This window comes from Ornithorhynchus anatinus, chromosome 17, assembly GCF_004115215.2.
Source record: "Ornithorhynchus anatinus isolate Pmale09 chromosome 17, mOrnAna1.pri.v4, whole genome shotgun sequence".
NCBI lineage: Eukaryota > Metazoa > Chordata > Mammalia > Monotremata > Ornithorhynchidae > Ornithorhynchus > Ornithorhynchus anatinus.
Genome location: NC_041744.1, coordinates 35,173,956 through 35,190,444, shown reverse-complemented (window position 1 = coordinate 35,190,444; position 16,489 = coordinate 35,173,956). Strand labels below are relative to the sequence as shown.

The window sequence follows — 16,489 nt, the reverse complement described above, 5'->3', positions numbered from 1 at the left end:
TGCTCTTACTGGGTTCTCCACTGTTTATGGGTTGACACGGGCACCTGGCCCCACCGGATTAGACCCACTGCATGTGAACATACCTTTACCTGTTCCTCGCAAGGTTTCCCCCAACCCTTAGCGATGTTTAGATACGTCATAAATCATTTGAGGGAGATGTCTTTCTGGCACCGCCCCGGGTGTAGGACAGCAAAGACAGCTTTACGACTACAGTAGTTTTGAATGCACCAGATATCGATTTTTAAAGATGAGGTTTAGAAAGGTCAAAGCAACTGGAAACTGCCTTTTTAGTCTTACCGGGCTTTTCCTTTAGGCAACTGATTCCGACTTCGGGATCAAAACCACCGTTTCAGTGCTTCGAAACCTTTTAAGTGCTATCTGTCAGATGGAACTGGGTTCTTTCCCACTGAGATTGAGGTGTTTTTCTTAATCCCAATATCATTCGTGATTTTGAAAGACAGGGTCACAAAGTCAGACTCTTGGGTGTCTAACTCAGGGAAGGGGATTTCTCATTACTTATCCGCTAGCTACATTTTAGAATCATCAATTTTTACAAGGCTGTCTAATGTGATCCACCTACCTGGAGGAACCACTGGAACAATGCCTCTTTTAAGCTTCTGATTTGTGGTTGTTTTCTTCGAGCTTCTTGTTTTCCTCCAGATTTCCCAGATCTTTGTTTACGTGCTTGGACGCTGTCCTGAAGGGGAAAGAAAGTGAGTATTGTCACATTTGCCCAAATTTTGCTCCACTGTGAAATTAGGAGGTTAACTTCTAGGCATTTCTGAAAACCACAGTGTTTTTAGGGTTCTACGGTATGGTTCATCTTTGGTATGAACAATGTCACGGTCACGTGGCTTGACAGACAAACGGAACCCTTTCCACGGAAATTAGGCGGAGGGGCAGATCTTCATAATGGGCACATTAAAAGGAAGAGAAATTTCAGTTACCTTTGGATATTGCTCATAAGGTTCAAGTACGTCAGGTTTTTCTGGGGCTTTTTTTTTTTTGAGGATGGGGGCGGTCTTCCTGCTTTTGGTTCACTCTTGTTCTTTGGAAGAGTCAGATTGCTGCTTCCGGAGGACCCCCTGCCCCAGTATACTCACCTGGACAGCAAGGTGGAGAGGGTCTCCACCTGGACTGAACCTTCTCTGGTCCCCCCCGCCTCCCTCCTCAGCCCCGGTGACACCCAACTTCACCTTTCCATTCAGAGTGAGGGCAGAATTGTCTTCCCAATCACTTGTTACCACAAGAGGTTGTTTGGGGATAATAGGAAATTGGGGGATGTTGGACAGTTCACCCCTAACCATTAAGCTCCAAGTCCAGGAGGGCAGCCGAACAGGATTCTTCCAGGGGTCCTTCCGGCCACTGTCTGAGACAGAATGCTGGCTGGGTGGGTCATGGCTCTGACCCAGGCTACCGAGATTTAGTTCGCCAGAGCTAAAGCATTGTTCTAATTTGCCTTTCTAGAAAAGGTGTAAAACCTCCGATACCCTCGGTTGAAGGAAACTGAAACCACCGGATCATCCCAGCCAATTGTTTTTCTGAGTCCGAGAGGTGGTTCTGGAGACCCTCTGCTGAGAGGCAAAACTCTTCTAAACAAGGGGAAGAGGTGGCATATGGGGAGCGGAGAGAGAAAGGTCAGTGCCTCATTCCAAGTGGAACGTAACAGGTACTAAGGTGAATTCCTGATTTTAAAAGTCATTAGCCACGGCCTTCCACTAAATGAACAGGAAACCTCAAACTCACCCACATGAAAGATGGCTGTCACAGCATAATTTTTGAAGGCCACGTAGACATGCTCAACATTTCCTCATTTGCAAATGACCAAGTCAATTCCCTGTTTCAGAACTCTGAGGAACACTCCCTCAGTGGGGGAATTCCTTTTTTATTGTAATGGTAGAGTGCCGGGGGTAATCACCTCACGCACCCTTACATGGTCTCTTCAGGGAAAGGAAACGATCAGGCAAACTGATTTCTTAGCCCGGGAACCTGACCTTGATTCAAGCAAGGCCCTGCCAGCATCACCAGTCTTTGTCTAAACCTGTGCCCGTGTTCCCTAGGTAATGGCCACCTTCAAGGACTCGTCAAGAGTCTGAGAGAAGCACCCCGACTTTCCTGAATGGAGCGGACCTCGAAGTCGGCCCCGGTCCCACACACGCCAGGCCCAGGATGACAAAAGGGTGACAGTACGGCGAATTTCCACGAACTCCCTTGGGAATCCGATGGAGCGTCATCTGGGGAAGAGAAACCTGCAACCGCAGAGGGTGGTGAAATCGGTGAGCAGTGAGAATTTCTAGGGCTGGGTTCTAGATTTCCAGTTATTCCTGTGGGGCAGGTTCAGGGGTGAATGGTGGCTCTCACCCAGGCTGCGGTGATTTGATTCACCAGAGCTAAAGCACTCTTCTCATTTGGCTTTCTAGAAAAGGTGTGAAACCTCTGTTGCCCTAGGTTGGAAGAAACTGAAACTACGAGACCGTTTCAGCCGATTGTTTTTCTGAGTCTGAAAGGTTTCTCTGGCGACCTTCTGTTGAGACTCACGACTTTTCTGAACAAATGGAAGAGGTGGCGTATGGGTAGAGGAGAGAAAAAGCACGGTGCTTCATTCCAAGTAGGACGGAACATGTAGAATGATGAATTCTTGGAATGTGTCTGTTTATTGTTATATGGTACTCTCCCAAGTGCTTACTATAGTGCTCTGCACACAGTAAGCACTCAATAAATACGACTGACTGACTAATAAGGTAATAAGAGTTATAGGTAGTCAACTGGCTGCACATTATTCTTTGGGGGCAGGTTCTTCTCTGGAAGTTCCCCTGGGAGGGGGAAATTGAGGAGAAAAATCCTGACTTTAGACCAAGACAGTAGAGAGCTGCACATTCCCCCGCCCCCAGATTTTTCCGCAGGTTTGGGGTGAGGCACACGAGGATCCCTTTTTCATTTGTTAAGCGCTTATTATGCACCAGGCATTGTACTAAACGCTGGGGTAGATACAAGGCAATCAGGTTGGACACAGTCCCTGCTCTGGACCTTTTGGAGGGAGTTACTTGGGCAGAACTCTTAGAGGGGTCCAAGGCAGGAATGGTTAAGCTAAGAGGCCGGGCCAAGACTTTAGGTCAGTAGTGGTATTGACGACTGGACACCCTTTTAGTGTCTTATCCGCCTCTCCCGGCTGGGACGTTGAAATTGGAGGTCTCGTCTGGCTCCCTAGGATCCAGAGGTGAGGGATGTTCCCATTAAAACCCACCCTGCTGGCTGTGAAAGGATCAGGGAAGCCAAGTTTCCCCAAGAATCACCACTGCCTCCTCTGTATTCTCAGGGAGCGGGCTGCATTTCCAAGGAAAGAAAAGAAGATGAAGAAAACCAAAGTGACATAAAACTGCTTGGAGGCAGAAGGCAAGGAACTTAAACAATGAAGGAAATTCTCTGATCTCTCTCTCCCCAGGAAGTTGAGCAACGATATGTGGCTGCATCTACCAACTCTTGCACTGCACTCTCCCAAACGCTTAGTACAGTGCTCAGTAAGTACCCTTGATTGATTGATTGATTTTGTGTGATGGCTAGATCATTGCCAGGGTCCAGAGGAGCTAGCTGGTTGATCGCTTGGAATGCTTCCCGTCCCTGAACTTTACTAAACCCTCTTAAACCTACTGATAGTTGGACTTAAACGGCATTTTACAAATTCAAAATTTGGGTGGCTCAGGCAGATGAGACTAAACTGTGAGTGTTAAGATGCATCAAAATGTTTCAAAATATTATCTGAGGAAAAAACAGACATGAACAAATGGGGCACTTAGGGAAATACCAGAAGGAGAAGGTATTATGATGAGGAATGGCTCCAGAATGGAGCTTCCTCCAGCCTCAGGATGATAGTTTTCTAGCTGTTGTGACCACCAGTCGCTTAGAAAAATGGCTGGTGGTTTATCTCAGGTCAGGAAGTTGCTTTTTGGTTCATTTTTTTTTAAGAGTGGCTCGTTGGTTTCTCCCAGACTGCACTGAGGCCCAGTAATATGTTTTGAATCTGAAATCTGTTTGGTGCAGGCTGCAGACTTGGAGGTAGGGTGGTTTTTCAACCTTTTACTGGTTACTCCGAGTTCAGGACTTTTCATTAAAAAAAGGTGGGCTCCCCTCTCCCTCAGCTGGTAGTCATCTTGGACTTTCCTGTCATTTTAGTCTGGTTTGAGAGTTTCTCACTGAGATCGGGGGTCTTTGCAGAGCCTGGGAGAGTGGAGAGAAGAGGCAAGTAAGGGCTGGGGTTTGCGTCTCCAAGCTCTGATCATCTAGCCACTGGCTACTATGCCTCTGGCTTCTTGCTGCCACTGCTTAGGACCGAGCCACTGCTTATTTGCCCCCCCTTCAGTGGGTGGACCGATGTAAAGCTCAGAACAGTCATTCCTGAGGTTTGTTCCCAGCTTTAGGTTTGGTGGAAGAGAAAGTACAAACTAACTGATTAAAATGGATCCACCATTTTTATAATTATTAGGGTATCTGTTAAGCACTTACTATGTGCCAAGCACTGTCCTAAGCGCTGCGAGGGGTTTACAAGGTAATCAGGTTGTCTCACGTGGGGCTCACAGTCTCCAGCCCCATTTTCCAGATGAGGTAACTGAGGCACTGAGAAGTGAAGTGACTTGCCCCAAGTCACAGAGCTGACAAGTGGTGGAGCTGGGATTAGAACCCATGACCTCTGACTCCCAAGCCCAGGCTCTTTCCACTGAGCCACCCTGATTCTTGGACTTGTCTCCCCTGATCAGGGCAGGCAGCAAGTGTCTGCTCCCTCGAGCTACCCCGGGCCCTAGTGGACATGCTCCCCTCCGGGGAGTCAATCAATAGAGCTTTTACTGTATGTGCAGAGCACTGGACAAGACAATGACTTGGTAGGCCCTAGCCCTGCCAGCAAGGAGCTCGGAATGGGGTCTTGTTGAGAAGATTCAGGTGACACAGTTCCTCTTGGTAGGCCTGCTGGTGTGGAGTAGGATCAACCACTAGCTTCCCCTAAAACAATAATAATAATGACATTAAATGCTTACTTTGTGCCAGGCACTGTACTGAGAGCTGGGGTAGATACAAACTAATAGGGTTAGACATATTCCCTTGTCCCACATAAGGCTCACAGTCATAATCCCCATTTTACAGATGAGGGAACTGAGGCACAGAGAAGTTAAGGGACTTGTCCAAGCTCACACGGCAGAAAAGCGGCAGAGCTGGGATTAGAACTCATGCCCTTCTGACTCCCAGGCCCATGCTCTATCCACTAGGGCACACTGCAAAAACGGTTGAAAACCTTAGGGGATAAAAATGAAAAGATTTAAGAGTTGGCTAGTGAAAACTCCAGAAGTCAGGACTCTGGGGTGATTGACTCCTTCCTCTTAAACTGAGAGGTTCAGGGGCTGGGAAAAGAACTTTACAAAACTTCTCGAGGTTTCCGTTTGCTTATGCCTGAAATAGATATTACAACCCATTACCCTGCAAGCTCAGGGAGGGCAGAGACTGTGTCTTTTACTGCATGCCCTCGGGCATCCCTGAACCCAGCAGGCCCTCGTGTTGATGAGCATATGAAAACGCCTACTTCACAGCAGTTATTCCGAAGCTCTGAGACCTGCATCATTGTAGTTTTATTATTAAGGTCAACGGTTCTGCTGATTTTTCAACCAGTGTAGGGCTGACAGGGGAGTAGGGGCTTTAGGGAGGCTGAGGATTGGGAAGGGATAAACGTTCGAGTTCATAATTAGGGTCTTTTCCACCCCACCTAGAAAATGCTCAGGTCTTAGCAGAGATCTGGGGATGGCGCAGCTCTGGAAGTGAAAATCTGTTTCGAGTTTCTCTCGTGTCATTCCAGTTGCCGTAGTGGCGTACAAAAGGTTTTGCGAATTCTCCACTGGCTGTGCAGGGGAGAGACTTCTTAACCATTTCTGATGTGTGACGCTCCAGGGAGGGAGAGGAAATGGAGTCTAAGAGGCAGAGGGCCCATTTAAACAAGGTCCCCTCAGAGAGATTCTGTGTCTTTGGACAAGCGCCAGTGTTTACTCCTTTTCTCTCAGGTGCATGAGAAGGCTAAAATTCCACAGTCCTCTGAAGGGTTACGGTGAGTACTTAAGATCTAAGCAAATATAAAGTGCTCTACCACTGCTAATGATAACTATGGCATTTATAATTGCACGCTCCGGGGTAGAAGGAGGGTTGTGAGATCAGACAGTCTCTGAACCTTGGAGGATTTACTGCCTAATCCCCATTTTAATGGTGAAGAAATGGAGTCACCAAGAGTTTAGGGTGACTGGCTCAAGGTCACAAAGCCAACTAAAGTCTACTGGCTCCCAGTGCTGTGGTCTTTCAGCTCTTAAGCATACCCAAACCGTCCGATACTTGGAATGGATTTTTTTTTTTAACGATCGAAGTATTCAATTCTAATGCAATCCAATTTGGGGGCCCTTTCAATTAGGGGATATTTACTCGAGATGAGTAAACTTGTGGAAACCAGAGGAAGTTGTAATTAATCTAATGATGAACTTGTCAGAAAAGCATAGAGCTGGAACATACTACATAACCAAATGTGCTGTATTTAGTATGGGATTTGTAATTTTCAGTTGCCCTATGGTAATAATCCATGAAGTGATAGGAGAAAATGTTGAATTCTGCTAACCACAGAATGGCCAACCACACTGATGAGGAACTAGCAATTAGAGAGGGCTGATTAACAGTCTCCTCCACACATTTGATCACAGGGTAGATTCCTGCAGTTTAATTTTCAGCTCCAGATTACGGGGTAATTTGTTTTAACCTCTGAACGCATTTGCAATCTGCCACACCGGTGGCTGTACACGCCCGTTTGAGAGTTCTGCACCTTTACGTCTAGGCGGCGGAAGAGGGAATCAAAGTTTGATTCGACTCTCACGATTCAACTAAGGCTCCAGATTTTCTGGGATCTCTGGTCTTCCCGGAACGGCTACTTGGGTAGCCTTCCCGGGATGGGTCCCGGAAACCACGAGGGACGACGGATTTTACTTTGGAAGACAACGTTCACAGGTAGGAGTGAGGCATGCACTGTTTGGGGGGATTTTGACAAGAGGGTGAGGCTAGTAGGTCTGATCAAGACTGGACACAGAAGGACCCTGGTCAGGCCTCGTTCGGCCGGTGGGAGGGGAAGTGCATCAACCACAACATAGAAAAAAAGAGAGAAAACGTTTTCTTGCCTCACGAGGGTTTGCAACTTCTGAACCGCTGCCTTCTCGGACTTTCCATTGATGTCACTTTGGGGGCAGGGCTTAGGTGAGAAACTGTTGGAGGGCGGGTTCAAACAGTGAATGACTGTTCGAGGGAGTGGCCTGCGTGGAAAGGGAGGTTTGTAATTGGACATGGGGAGTGTCAAGAAGGATTTCAGCACCGCTTAGTGTTTCTGTGAGACTGTGGGCTGAAACCAGATTTTTGGCATTTAATCCGGATATGCTGTGACCACTGTTCTAATTTACTCTACCAAAACATCAGGCCTGATGCCGTCAGAGATTCAGGTGGAATGAGAGAGTTCGTCTGAAATATAATGGTAGAAAATGCCCTCGCAAATAAATCAACCAGCAAGGAGAATCTGCACAAGTCTCAGGTAGGACCTAAACCATCTTGCTATAGTTTAATAATATCTCTTCCATCGGTGGCTATTCTTGACCTACACCTCCAAATAACACTGTTTAAACCACTCATGGAGCTAGGATGCCCGATAATTTCAAGCATAGCTCATTAGGTTGCCCTGGGCTGTTTTTGATAGTGGTGAAAGGCCAAGGATGTTTAGAAATGGACAGAATTGAAAAGCACGACAAGGAATTTGACTCTAGAGGATAGGGAAGTGGACCGCTTACTGTCCATCACTTGTCCTGGTCCACAAAGTGACCCCAGCAGCAGTCAGTCAGGCAAACCTAAACTAGGAAGATCCACTTTCTGGGTCTTCGTACTGTGCAAAGCTCAGCTCTCAGTTCAACGAGACTAGGCCTGGAGGGAGAGGCCACCCTGTCTTCTGTCATTCAAGGCCTGCCTTGTAGCTGTTGTTCATCGGCTTTGAGTCTGTCAGGATGCCCCAGTGTGGATTTATCAAGCCCTCTTATTGCCCGTCACCCCAAGACCCTCCCGGTGACAGAGCAGAGGGCACCCCATCTGACTCTCTTCAAGGAGAAGCGACCCCTCCTAAACTGTTCCCTCTCTTGTTTGCAGATTTCCTTAAGAAATCACCTCCCGCCCACCAGGCACGTGGGATACTGGACCTGCTGAGCTTCTTGGAGACCGGGTAAGGGCGGTGTGCTTTTAAACACCCTACTTAAGTCTTGTATAGGAATTACAGAAGAGGAAAGGAAGACAACTGCACGATGCAGGAAACAGAGAGGTTGGTTGCCTACGTTTCCCAGAGGTCACTGGGCCTTTCTGGTAAGAATTGGTATTCACTGTTGGGGTGGGGCTAAGTTTTTTTTTTCAATAACGGTATTTGTTAAGCATTCACTATGTATCGAGTACTGTTCTAATCACTGGTATAGATAAAAGCTAATCAGGTTGGACCCACTCCCTGCGCCATATGGGGCTCCCGGTCTTAATCCTCATTTTACGGACGAGGTAACTGAGGCCCAGAGAAGTGAAATGACCTGCCCAAGGTCAGACAAGTGGCAGAGCCAGAATTAAGTCATTAGCTCCTTATGACTCCTAGGTCTATGCTCTCTCTACTTGGCCTTGATGCCTCTCTGCTTCTTTAGGTCATTACTAGGAGGCCGAACCTCTCCGTCACCTGTCTCCTTGGTTCCTCAACATGAGAAAATCTGCTAAGCTTTCTCTGACCTTTGGGGAGTTTTTCCTCTCTACTTAAGCAGAAGCTAGGATTAAATAAGCCAGGGACAAAAAGTTGTACTTCTGAGATTTGTGATTCCATCCCTTTCCCAAGGAATAGCCTTAGAGTAGATAGTCACATGCTTTGCATACCTTAGCCTCAACGTATGATGAGGAGCTTTTACGCATCAGTCTTTGCCTAGGCAGCTTTAAATCTGCATGGTTTTCCATCTCCTTTTGGCACTCTTTTCTACTGTAATATTGAGTAAATTTTAAGTACTGGTCTACCGTCTGTTTGGGAAACTATCTCAGCCCTGATCATCGGGGCTTTTTTGAGTGGGATCTGGCTGGGCTCCCTGCCCCCTTTCTTCCTTTTGAATGACTTCTGAGCAGGCGGGTTAGTGGTTCGGTGCAAATCCAGGCATCCTCAATCTCACCGGCCACCTGAGTCTCCCGAGTACAAACACATCAGTGCCATCTTACTGCTTGGGAAATCAACCCCCGGCTCAGTGAGCTTCGAGGAAATTAAGTCTCACGCTGCCTGTTCACTTTTCTGGTCGTGCGGTGGAAATCCAGACACCCGTTGCACTCTAAGGAAACGAGCGAAAGCTAAGACGCGGCTCTTACTTTGATTTCTTCATGTACAGCCAGTAGACGATCCCGGCTACCAGGGCCGCGAGGAGGAGGCCCACCACGATCCCCACTATGAGCTTGGCCTGGTCGTTCACCTTCTCTCTGTTTTCATCTACAACACAGAAGAAAAATCCCCCCGTGATTATAGCCAGTGCCGGGGCCCATTTAGACTTCTAAATCTACTCACAAGCAGCCCAAAGCCGTTTTCCAAGGTCACATGCAAACTTTAATTGTGTTTTTGTAGTTTTTTTAACGATCATCTTTTTTTTCCCAACATTCTTACTCCCTCATCTTATCAGCTATTTAATTTGAGTCAGAAGTGTGGGAATTAATCGAACAGTGATAATGCTGGAGCTGATAGAGACAGGGAAGAGAAGTCTGCAACAGAGTACCTACCACTTATATCGTCTGTCTCATCTTGTTCTGGAATACTTACTGAAATGAAAAATGTTCATATGAAATTAAAAACAAAATTCTGTTGATAGCGAGCCAGCAGGACTGAGCCCCTCTCCACTCCCCCCCTCCCTCCATCTCCCCGCTTCTTCCCCCATAATCAGGCATATGCTCCTGGCACCGTCAACCCTCTGTCTCCCTCCCCGACTCTGACCCCAAGTTCTACCGCTTCTTTCTCAGTGAACACTCGAGAGACTCGTTCACTGTCCCTGCTCTGTCTGGTTCAGGATCTAAGCATCTAAGGAGTGGATTACTATCACTGTCTTCCGGTCAGTCTTCTCTTTCAGCCTCTCCCTGCGTTAGTCTGCTCCGTCCAGAACTGCTAGAATCAAATTATGTTCTGCTTCTTCCACTCCTCCATTTATGAGGCTTCAGTGGCTTCCAGGAACCACCATATTCCGTGAAAACTTCTCGCCCGGAACTTTGAGAATCCCTTTTCCTTGGTCCAACCGTTAACTCCTCTCATCTCTCCCTTTGCTTCTGCTCCAGCCAAGTCCTGCCACCTGTAATGTGCTTCAGAACTCATCGCTCCTCTCGTTTTCAGTTTTGTTAAACACTACATTCTCTGGGAAACCTTCTCGATCATCTCCACCTAACTGAGCATTTCAGTTTCTCCACTCAACACTTGTTCGCCTCCATCAATTACGCATTTAGTTCTCTGTTGCTTGTTACTGACAGGCTGTGGATTTGTAGTAATGTTGTTTTCCCTATTTGACAGTAACCTCCTTGAGGGCAAGGGCTATGTTGTGTTTATTCCTGCTAACACCCAGTACAGGGCTCTACACACAGTGAATGCTCAGTAAATGCTGGAAAATGAACAGATGGATGAACGAAAGTCACCACTACATAATGGTAATAATTAGTCTCAATGATAAAATGAGGAAAAAATGCATACTTATTGCAGTGAGCTACGTTACAAAGAAATTGCCCTTATCTGAAAACAGTAAAGTGTCTTGCTTCATCATTATAAGGTTCCATCTTGAAAATATGCAACAATAGCGGCGTGCAATATCATTACAGCCTCACCTGGGCTTTGAATTGCTCTTCCCTCCCTATTTTAAGAAGGTTTTTAGCATGCACAGGAGCTAGGAGTTTGGAGCTCAGGCTAGACCACCGTGGGATTCTAAGAGAGATATTTAACCTCTCTAAATCACGGCTAGGACTTTTTCTTGTGGTATTGGTTAAGCACGTACTATGTTTGTACCGGGCACTGTCCTAAATGCTGGGATAAATACAAAGTAATCAGGTTGGACACAATCCATGTCCCCCATGGAACTCACAGTCTAAATCCTCATTTTACAGGTGAGGTAACTGAGGCAAGAGAAGGTAAGTGACTTGCCCGAGGTCACACAGTAAACAAGTGGCACAGCTGGGATGAAAACTCAGGTCCTTCTGAGTCCCACACCCTCTAGGCCATGCTGCTTCCTAGGATTGCTAGTGAAAACAGCTAGGTTTTCAGAGAATACTCTGAACCCAACAGTGATTTAAAGCAAGAAGAAGCTGACTGCCCAGTTTAGTGCTCTTAGAGAGGGGAGCATGGCTGAGGTGAAAGAGCATGAGATCTGGAGTCCTGCGGACTAGACTTCTAGTTCTGGCTTCACTACTTGCCTGCTGTGCGACCTTAGACAATTCGCTTACCTTTTCTGGGTCTCAGCTTCCTCGTCTGTTCAATGGGAATAAAATCTCGGTTCTCCATCCTTCTTAGCCTGTGATCCCTGTGCTTAGCACATGGTAAGCGATAAATACCATTATAATTACCAGGGATCTAATCCCAGCTCTGCCACTGATGTGTTGTGTGACCTTGAGCAAGTCACACCTTCTCTGGTCGCAGTTTCCTCATCTATAAAATGGGGATTCATTCATTCAATAGTATTTATTGAGCGCTTACTATGTGCAGAGCACTGTACTAAGCACTTAGAATGTACAATTCGGCAAAAGATAGAGACAATCCCTGCCCAATGCCAGGCTTACAGTCTAATGGGGGGAAAAGTGCCCGCTCCTCCTACAGACTGAGTGATCTGATCACTTTGTATGTACCCCGGCATTCAGCGTGCTTGTTACATAGTAAGCACTTAATAGATACCACCTGCCGATGATGACACATCATCTGGTAGGATGCGATTGGTAGCCGGTCTCACTGGGCTAGGTATTAATAATCAGGGTGAGTGCTAAGCTCTCTACTAAGCCCTGGATACTAATAACAATAATTATGGTATTTAAGTGCCTACTATGTGCCAAGCTGCCATGACTCGGCTAGTAGCTGAAACTGAATCCCGCGTGGCCTAGTAGAAAGAGCTCAGACTTGGGAGTCAGAGGACATGGGTTCTAATCTGGGCTCCGCCACGCATCTGCAAAATGGGGATTCAGACTGTGAGCCCCCTGTGGGACAACCTAATTACCTGTATCTACACATAGTAAGCGCTTAACAAATACCATTATTATTATTAAGTCAGAATAACCCATCTCTCTGTCCAAAATCACACCCTCAGCCACTTCCCCTGAGCCCCAGGAAGAAGGCTGGAAAGAAAAAAAAATTGCCATCCAGACACGGGCATCATCACCACCAATCTATTTAGCATCTACTGTGTGCAGAGCACCGGAGAGGAATTGCAAACAAAAACACTGAGGTGCAGTTCTCCCTTCCCAGCTACATTCAAATCCCCACATCCACGCAGGCACACACATCTATAACCGTGCAAATAAGGATGAAGAGGATGAAGGGAATGAGGGAGAGGGTTGTGGAGGAGAGAATTAGGGAGGTACCCCTGGATGTACCGAGGGTTTTGCCTCTCATTTGGGGTCCCTTGCATGGATTCTGAAGCCTATACCCCACGGAATCTTTCCCAAAGGTTCATGGTACCTCTTCCAGGATCTCCCATGAACTTCCGTTCGGGTTAGTCACTTCCAACGTGCAGGCAGCAGAAGAGGAACAGACCAGGGGTCGGGGGAAAGGACAAGTCTAGGGTCAGGGTTGATGCCCATAAAATACCCAGCTATGCAGCGTGCCACTTGTGGGCAAGGAACGTGACTACAGTCTTCCAAGGGCTTAGTACAGCGCTCTGCACACAATAAGCACTCTTTAAATACGATTGATGGGTTGACCACATAAAGTGGTCAAGAGGGTGGTCAACCCTCCAGAAGATTTGGGTCACATGTGGAGGACAAGGGGCTCTTAAAAGTCCACGCCCCACCCCATAAAGCCTCCCCCAGTGTCCTTGCTAAGTCAAAGGCCATGAACGTAGACTTAGAGCTAATTTGAGGAGAATGGGCAGAGATAAGGAAAGGGTTTTTTGAGTGGGACAGATTGGAGAAAACTTTGCCGCATTCTACAATTTATTTTATTGCCCATCTCCCCCTCTAATCTGTAAACTCCTTGTCGGCAGGGATCACCTCTACCTACTCTTTTGTATTGTGCTCTCCCAAGCGCTCAGCACAGTGCTCCGCACACAGTAAGCATTTTTTGAGTATCTATCCCTGTGCTTAGCACATAGTAAGCAATAAATACCATTATAATTACCAGGGATCTAATTCAGATATATCAATAAATGCCATTGATTGATGGACGATGATGCCGAAAACAAACATTTAAGCACTTACCATAACGCACAACACGAAGATGGAATTAAGGAGTTTGATGGAGGAAGGACAACTGTAATAGACGTTTTTTTCGTTTTGTAAAAGGCCAGAAATGAAATACTCACTAGCAGAGACATTCAAGGAGTTTACAGTTCTTTCCAGCTGGTTTTCCGCTGCACACGTTAATGTAACATTCTCTTCAGGGGAAATGATAATTTTACTGTAATACTTGCCATTGACATAGGGGGATTCTTCTGTCTGCAAATGGAAATGAGGAAATTCATTTAGAAAGGAAAATTAATGAGATTGAAAACACACGCCTCATGTTCTTGGGGTATGTGTGAGGAAACATCAGTCATTTTAGAAGTGAGAATCATATAAATATATTTACTCAGTTTTCTCACAGGTAATCTGGTATAATGCACAAAACACACTGTTTCCCATTTGAAGTGTTTCAACGTTTAGCTGTTTTGTGCATTTCCTCAATCCTTTCGAGATTGGTGATTGCGGAGTTCACTGTTCAGGTGCTGAGCTATTCGACATTTGAGTGATCTGAAGAAACTGTATTCCCAGATATACTTCGTTGGAAGAAAAGAAAATTAGAAATGAAACCAAGGATTCTAAATTCACAGTTGCTCCGTGGAAGAGGGACCTACGTTAGCCACTGGTTCCAATCAGAAATCCTTGGGCGACGCTAACCGTAAGTATAATGTGGGCCGGGAAGGTGTCTGTTATATGGTGCTCTCCCAAGTGCTTAGGACAGTGCTCTGCATACAGTCAGCACTCAATAAATATGACTGATTTACTTTATTTAATTAAGGAAGGCCTTAGGCTGATGTTTCCACTTAGTACAGTGCTTTACATACAGCACTCAGCAAATACCATTGACTGATTCTGGGCAATTCTCCCACAGTTGACCATAATAATTATAACTGTAGTATCTGTTAAGTGATTCCAAGCACTGTACTGAGCACCGGGATAGATATAAGATAATCACTTGTTGTTTGGCCATTCTTCCCAAAACTCAGAATCATTTCTGTAGCTTAGTCTCACTGTTTCTCCCTACCTATTTTTTTTTAAGCGGGGGAGATATCATTCCAAATGATTTGCTGGTTATCTGCCATACCCTCAAACACTCTCACTTCCCAGATAAATATTTCCTCTCCTGGGCCTTGTTTGCCCATGATGCACTGAGTCAGGATGTTAACTTTTCTTTTAATTTCTAAATTAAATTCCCAAGCCCTAACTCATTTGTGCTTCCCTGTGATTGCCTCCAATTTAATGGCATCCTTTTGGAAGTTAATTGTCCAGAACTAACTGCAGCTGAACTCGATCTTTTCCTCAACATGTTTCACATATGTATATACACACACACTCATTCCTCTCCCTTTTGCCATTCACCACTATGACCTCCCTGTGTCCACTGGTTCTTTGCATTCTGTCTCATTTTCCCTCAGGTTTCCTGGCTCTGAATTTGTCTAGACTGAATTTAGCCTCATTTACAATCTATATTATCATCCTATAAAGGTTTCCTCTGCTCTCACTTATCATTTAGCTGAACTGGAGAGGGAAATGTAATATATAGTAATGGAAATACAGCGTAACAAGGATCCGTTTTCCAAATGAAGCGAGGGAGACGAGGAGAATTGGAAAAATTGTGAAAAGGAGGTCGTCGATGTTTGTTTTTGGACACTGAATGAGTTTAGCAGCATCTTTTAAAGCTACATTTAACCCCAAAACTACACAACAGCTACCCTAGTGATAATGTTAATAATAATAATAACAACAATGGTATTTGTTAAGTTGCCTGGCACTATACTAAGTGCTGGGATGGATACAAGCAAATCGGGTTGGACACAGTCCCTGTCACATGAGGGGCTCACAGTCTCAATCCCCATTTTATAGATGAGGTATCTGAGGCACAGAGAAGTGTCTTGCCCAAGGTCACAGAGCAGACAGGTGGTGGCCAAGTACACGCTACTAAAAGGAGGCTCTTCAAGCAACAGAGCCTAGGTGAGGAAAGCCTCAAAACAAAAGTCAAATAGCCTGAAAGGCTTTCTGTTTGAAAGCCAGGAGGGCTCACCATTTCAGAGGTCTACAATCTTGAACCCTCAACATCGGGCTAGATACTTGTCCTATGTAATGAGAGCAAGCCAGACCCTATGACCAAATCTGTGTGGGAAGAGGGAGAAGCGAAGAAGAAACCAAGGGAATGAGGAAGCAGGAGAAAAAAAAGGTAACGCCAATGGAGAGGGAGGAGAAGAGAAGATGAAACGAGGAAAGAGGAGAGAAGCAGAGGAAAAGGGAAAAGTTGTTGTGGGCGGGGAGTGTGCTTGTTTATTGTTATTGTACTCTCCCAAGTGCTTAGTACAGTGCTCTGTACACAGTAAGCACTCAATAAATACAACTGACTGCCTGACTGCCTGAAAGGTGATGAAGGAGAGGGAGGGGAGGAGAAGAGGAAATGAGGAAAGGGGAGAGCAGGAGAAAAAACGTGCTTTCAGAGTTCCTGCATGCTGAGACTGCCATCAGGCTCAGAAAAAGGGGAAACCCACAGACAAATGGCTGGGTTCAACTTTCCATCTCTTTTTTCTTCCCACTTGGGCCCACATTCTGGACAATCCTCTGCCTAGCCTCAAATTTGGCTCCAACATACTCAGACATAAGCTTGGTGGCAGTAACTAACTGCTCTGAGCCGCCATTAGAGGACAATTTCAGACCCGAGGCTTCTTAATGTAAAGGGGCCTCTCACTACATTCTAATGCACAGGTTTATGATGCGGAGAAATGTCTGCCTAAATGGGGAAACCAATTGAGTTTCTGGAACCGGTGAACCCGGAACAACTTCCTTTTGCTTTCCTCAGGGAAAAAATCGTGAGGGAGCGCTTGACACCCCGATACTTCTTTCCCTCCTGGGCTCCCCGACAGAGAATAGCTGATTTCCTGAATGACCTTGGGTAAGTCACTTAACTTCTCTGGGCCTCAGTTACCTCACCTGCAAAATGGGGATTAAGAGCGTGAGCCCTAGGCGGAAC

At 46.1% G+C, this 16,489-nt stretch overlaps 1 protein-coding gene and 2 long non-coding RNA genes across 7 annotated transcripts in view; 2 read left to right on the top strand and 1 right to left on the bottom strand.

The window, feature by feature from the left end:
* Window positions 1-16,489, bottom strand: part of ALCAM (activated leukocyte cell adhesion molecule) — a 171,555-nt gene that overhangs the window by 3,230 nt on the left and 151,836 nt on the right. For 2 of the 5 annotated variants that reach the window (XM_029082857.1, XM_029082858.1), the window contains exons 12-16: window positions 13,581-13,713; window positions 9,823-9,861; window positions 9,421-9,538; window positions 7,188-7,319; window positions 581-697 (exon numbers count right to left, since the gene is read on the bottom strand). In XM_029082857.1, the coding sequence (XP_028938690.1) occupies window positions 610-697; window positions 7,188-7,319; window positions 9,421-9,538; window positions 9,823-9,861; window positions 13,581-13,713 (510 nt within the window). In that variant the 3' untranslated portion in view covers window positions 581-609. The remainder of the gene's footprint in view (window positions 1-580; window positions 698-7,187; window positions 7,320-9,420; window positions 9,539-9,822; window positions 9,862-13,580; window positions 13,714-16,489) is intronic. The other 3 variants (XM_029082861.1, XM_029082860.1, XM_029082862.1) reach the window with 3 other exon arrangements.
* Window positions 1,393-3,573, top strand: LOC103165558. The gene is made up of 3 exons (XR_484589.4): window positions 1,393-1,637; window positions 2,061-2,276; window positions 3,317-3,573. It is a non-coding gene; the product is annotated as an uncharacterized LOC103165558 (long non-coding RNA).
* LOC114817978 lies at window positions 6,034-16,408 on the top strand. Its single transcript, XR_003765807.1, has 6 exons — window positions 6,034-6,082; window positions 6,851-7,020; window positions 7,480-7,591; window positions 8,194-8,266; window positions 14,029-14,155; window positions 16,319-16,408. It is a non-coding gene; the product is annotated as an uncharacterized LOC114817978 (long non-coding RNA).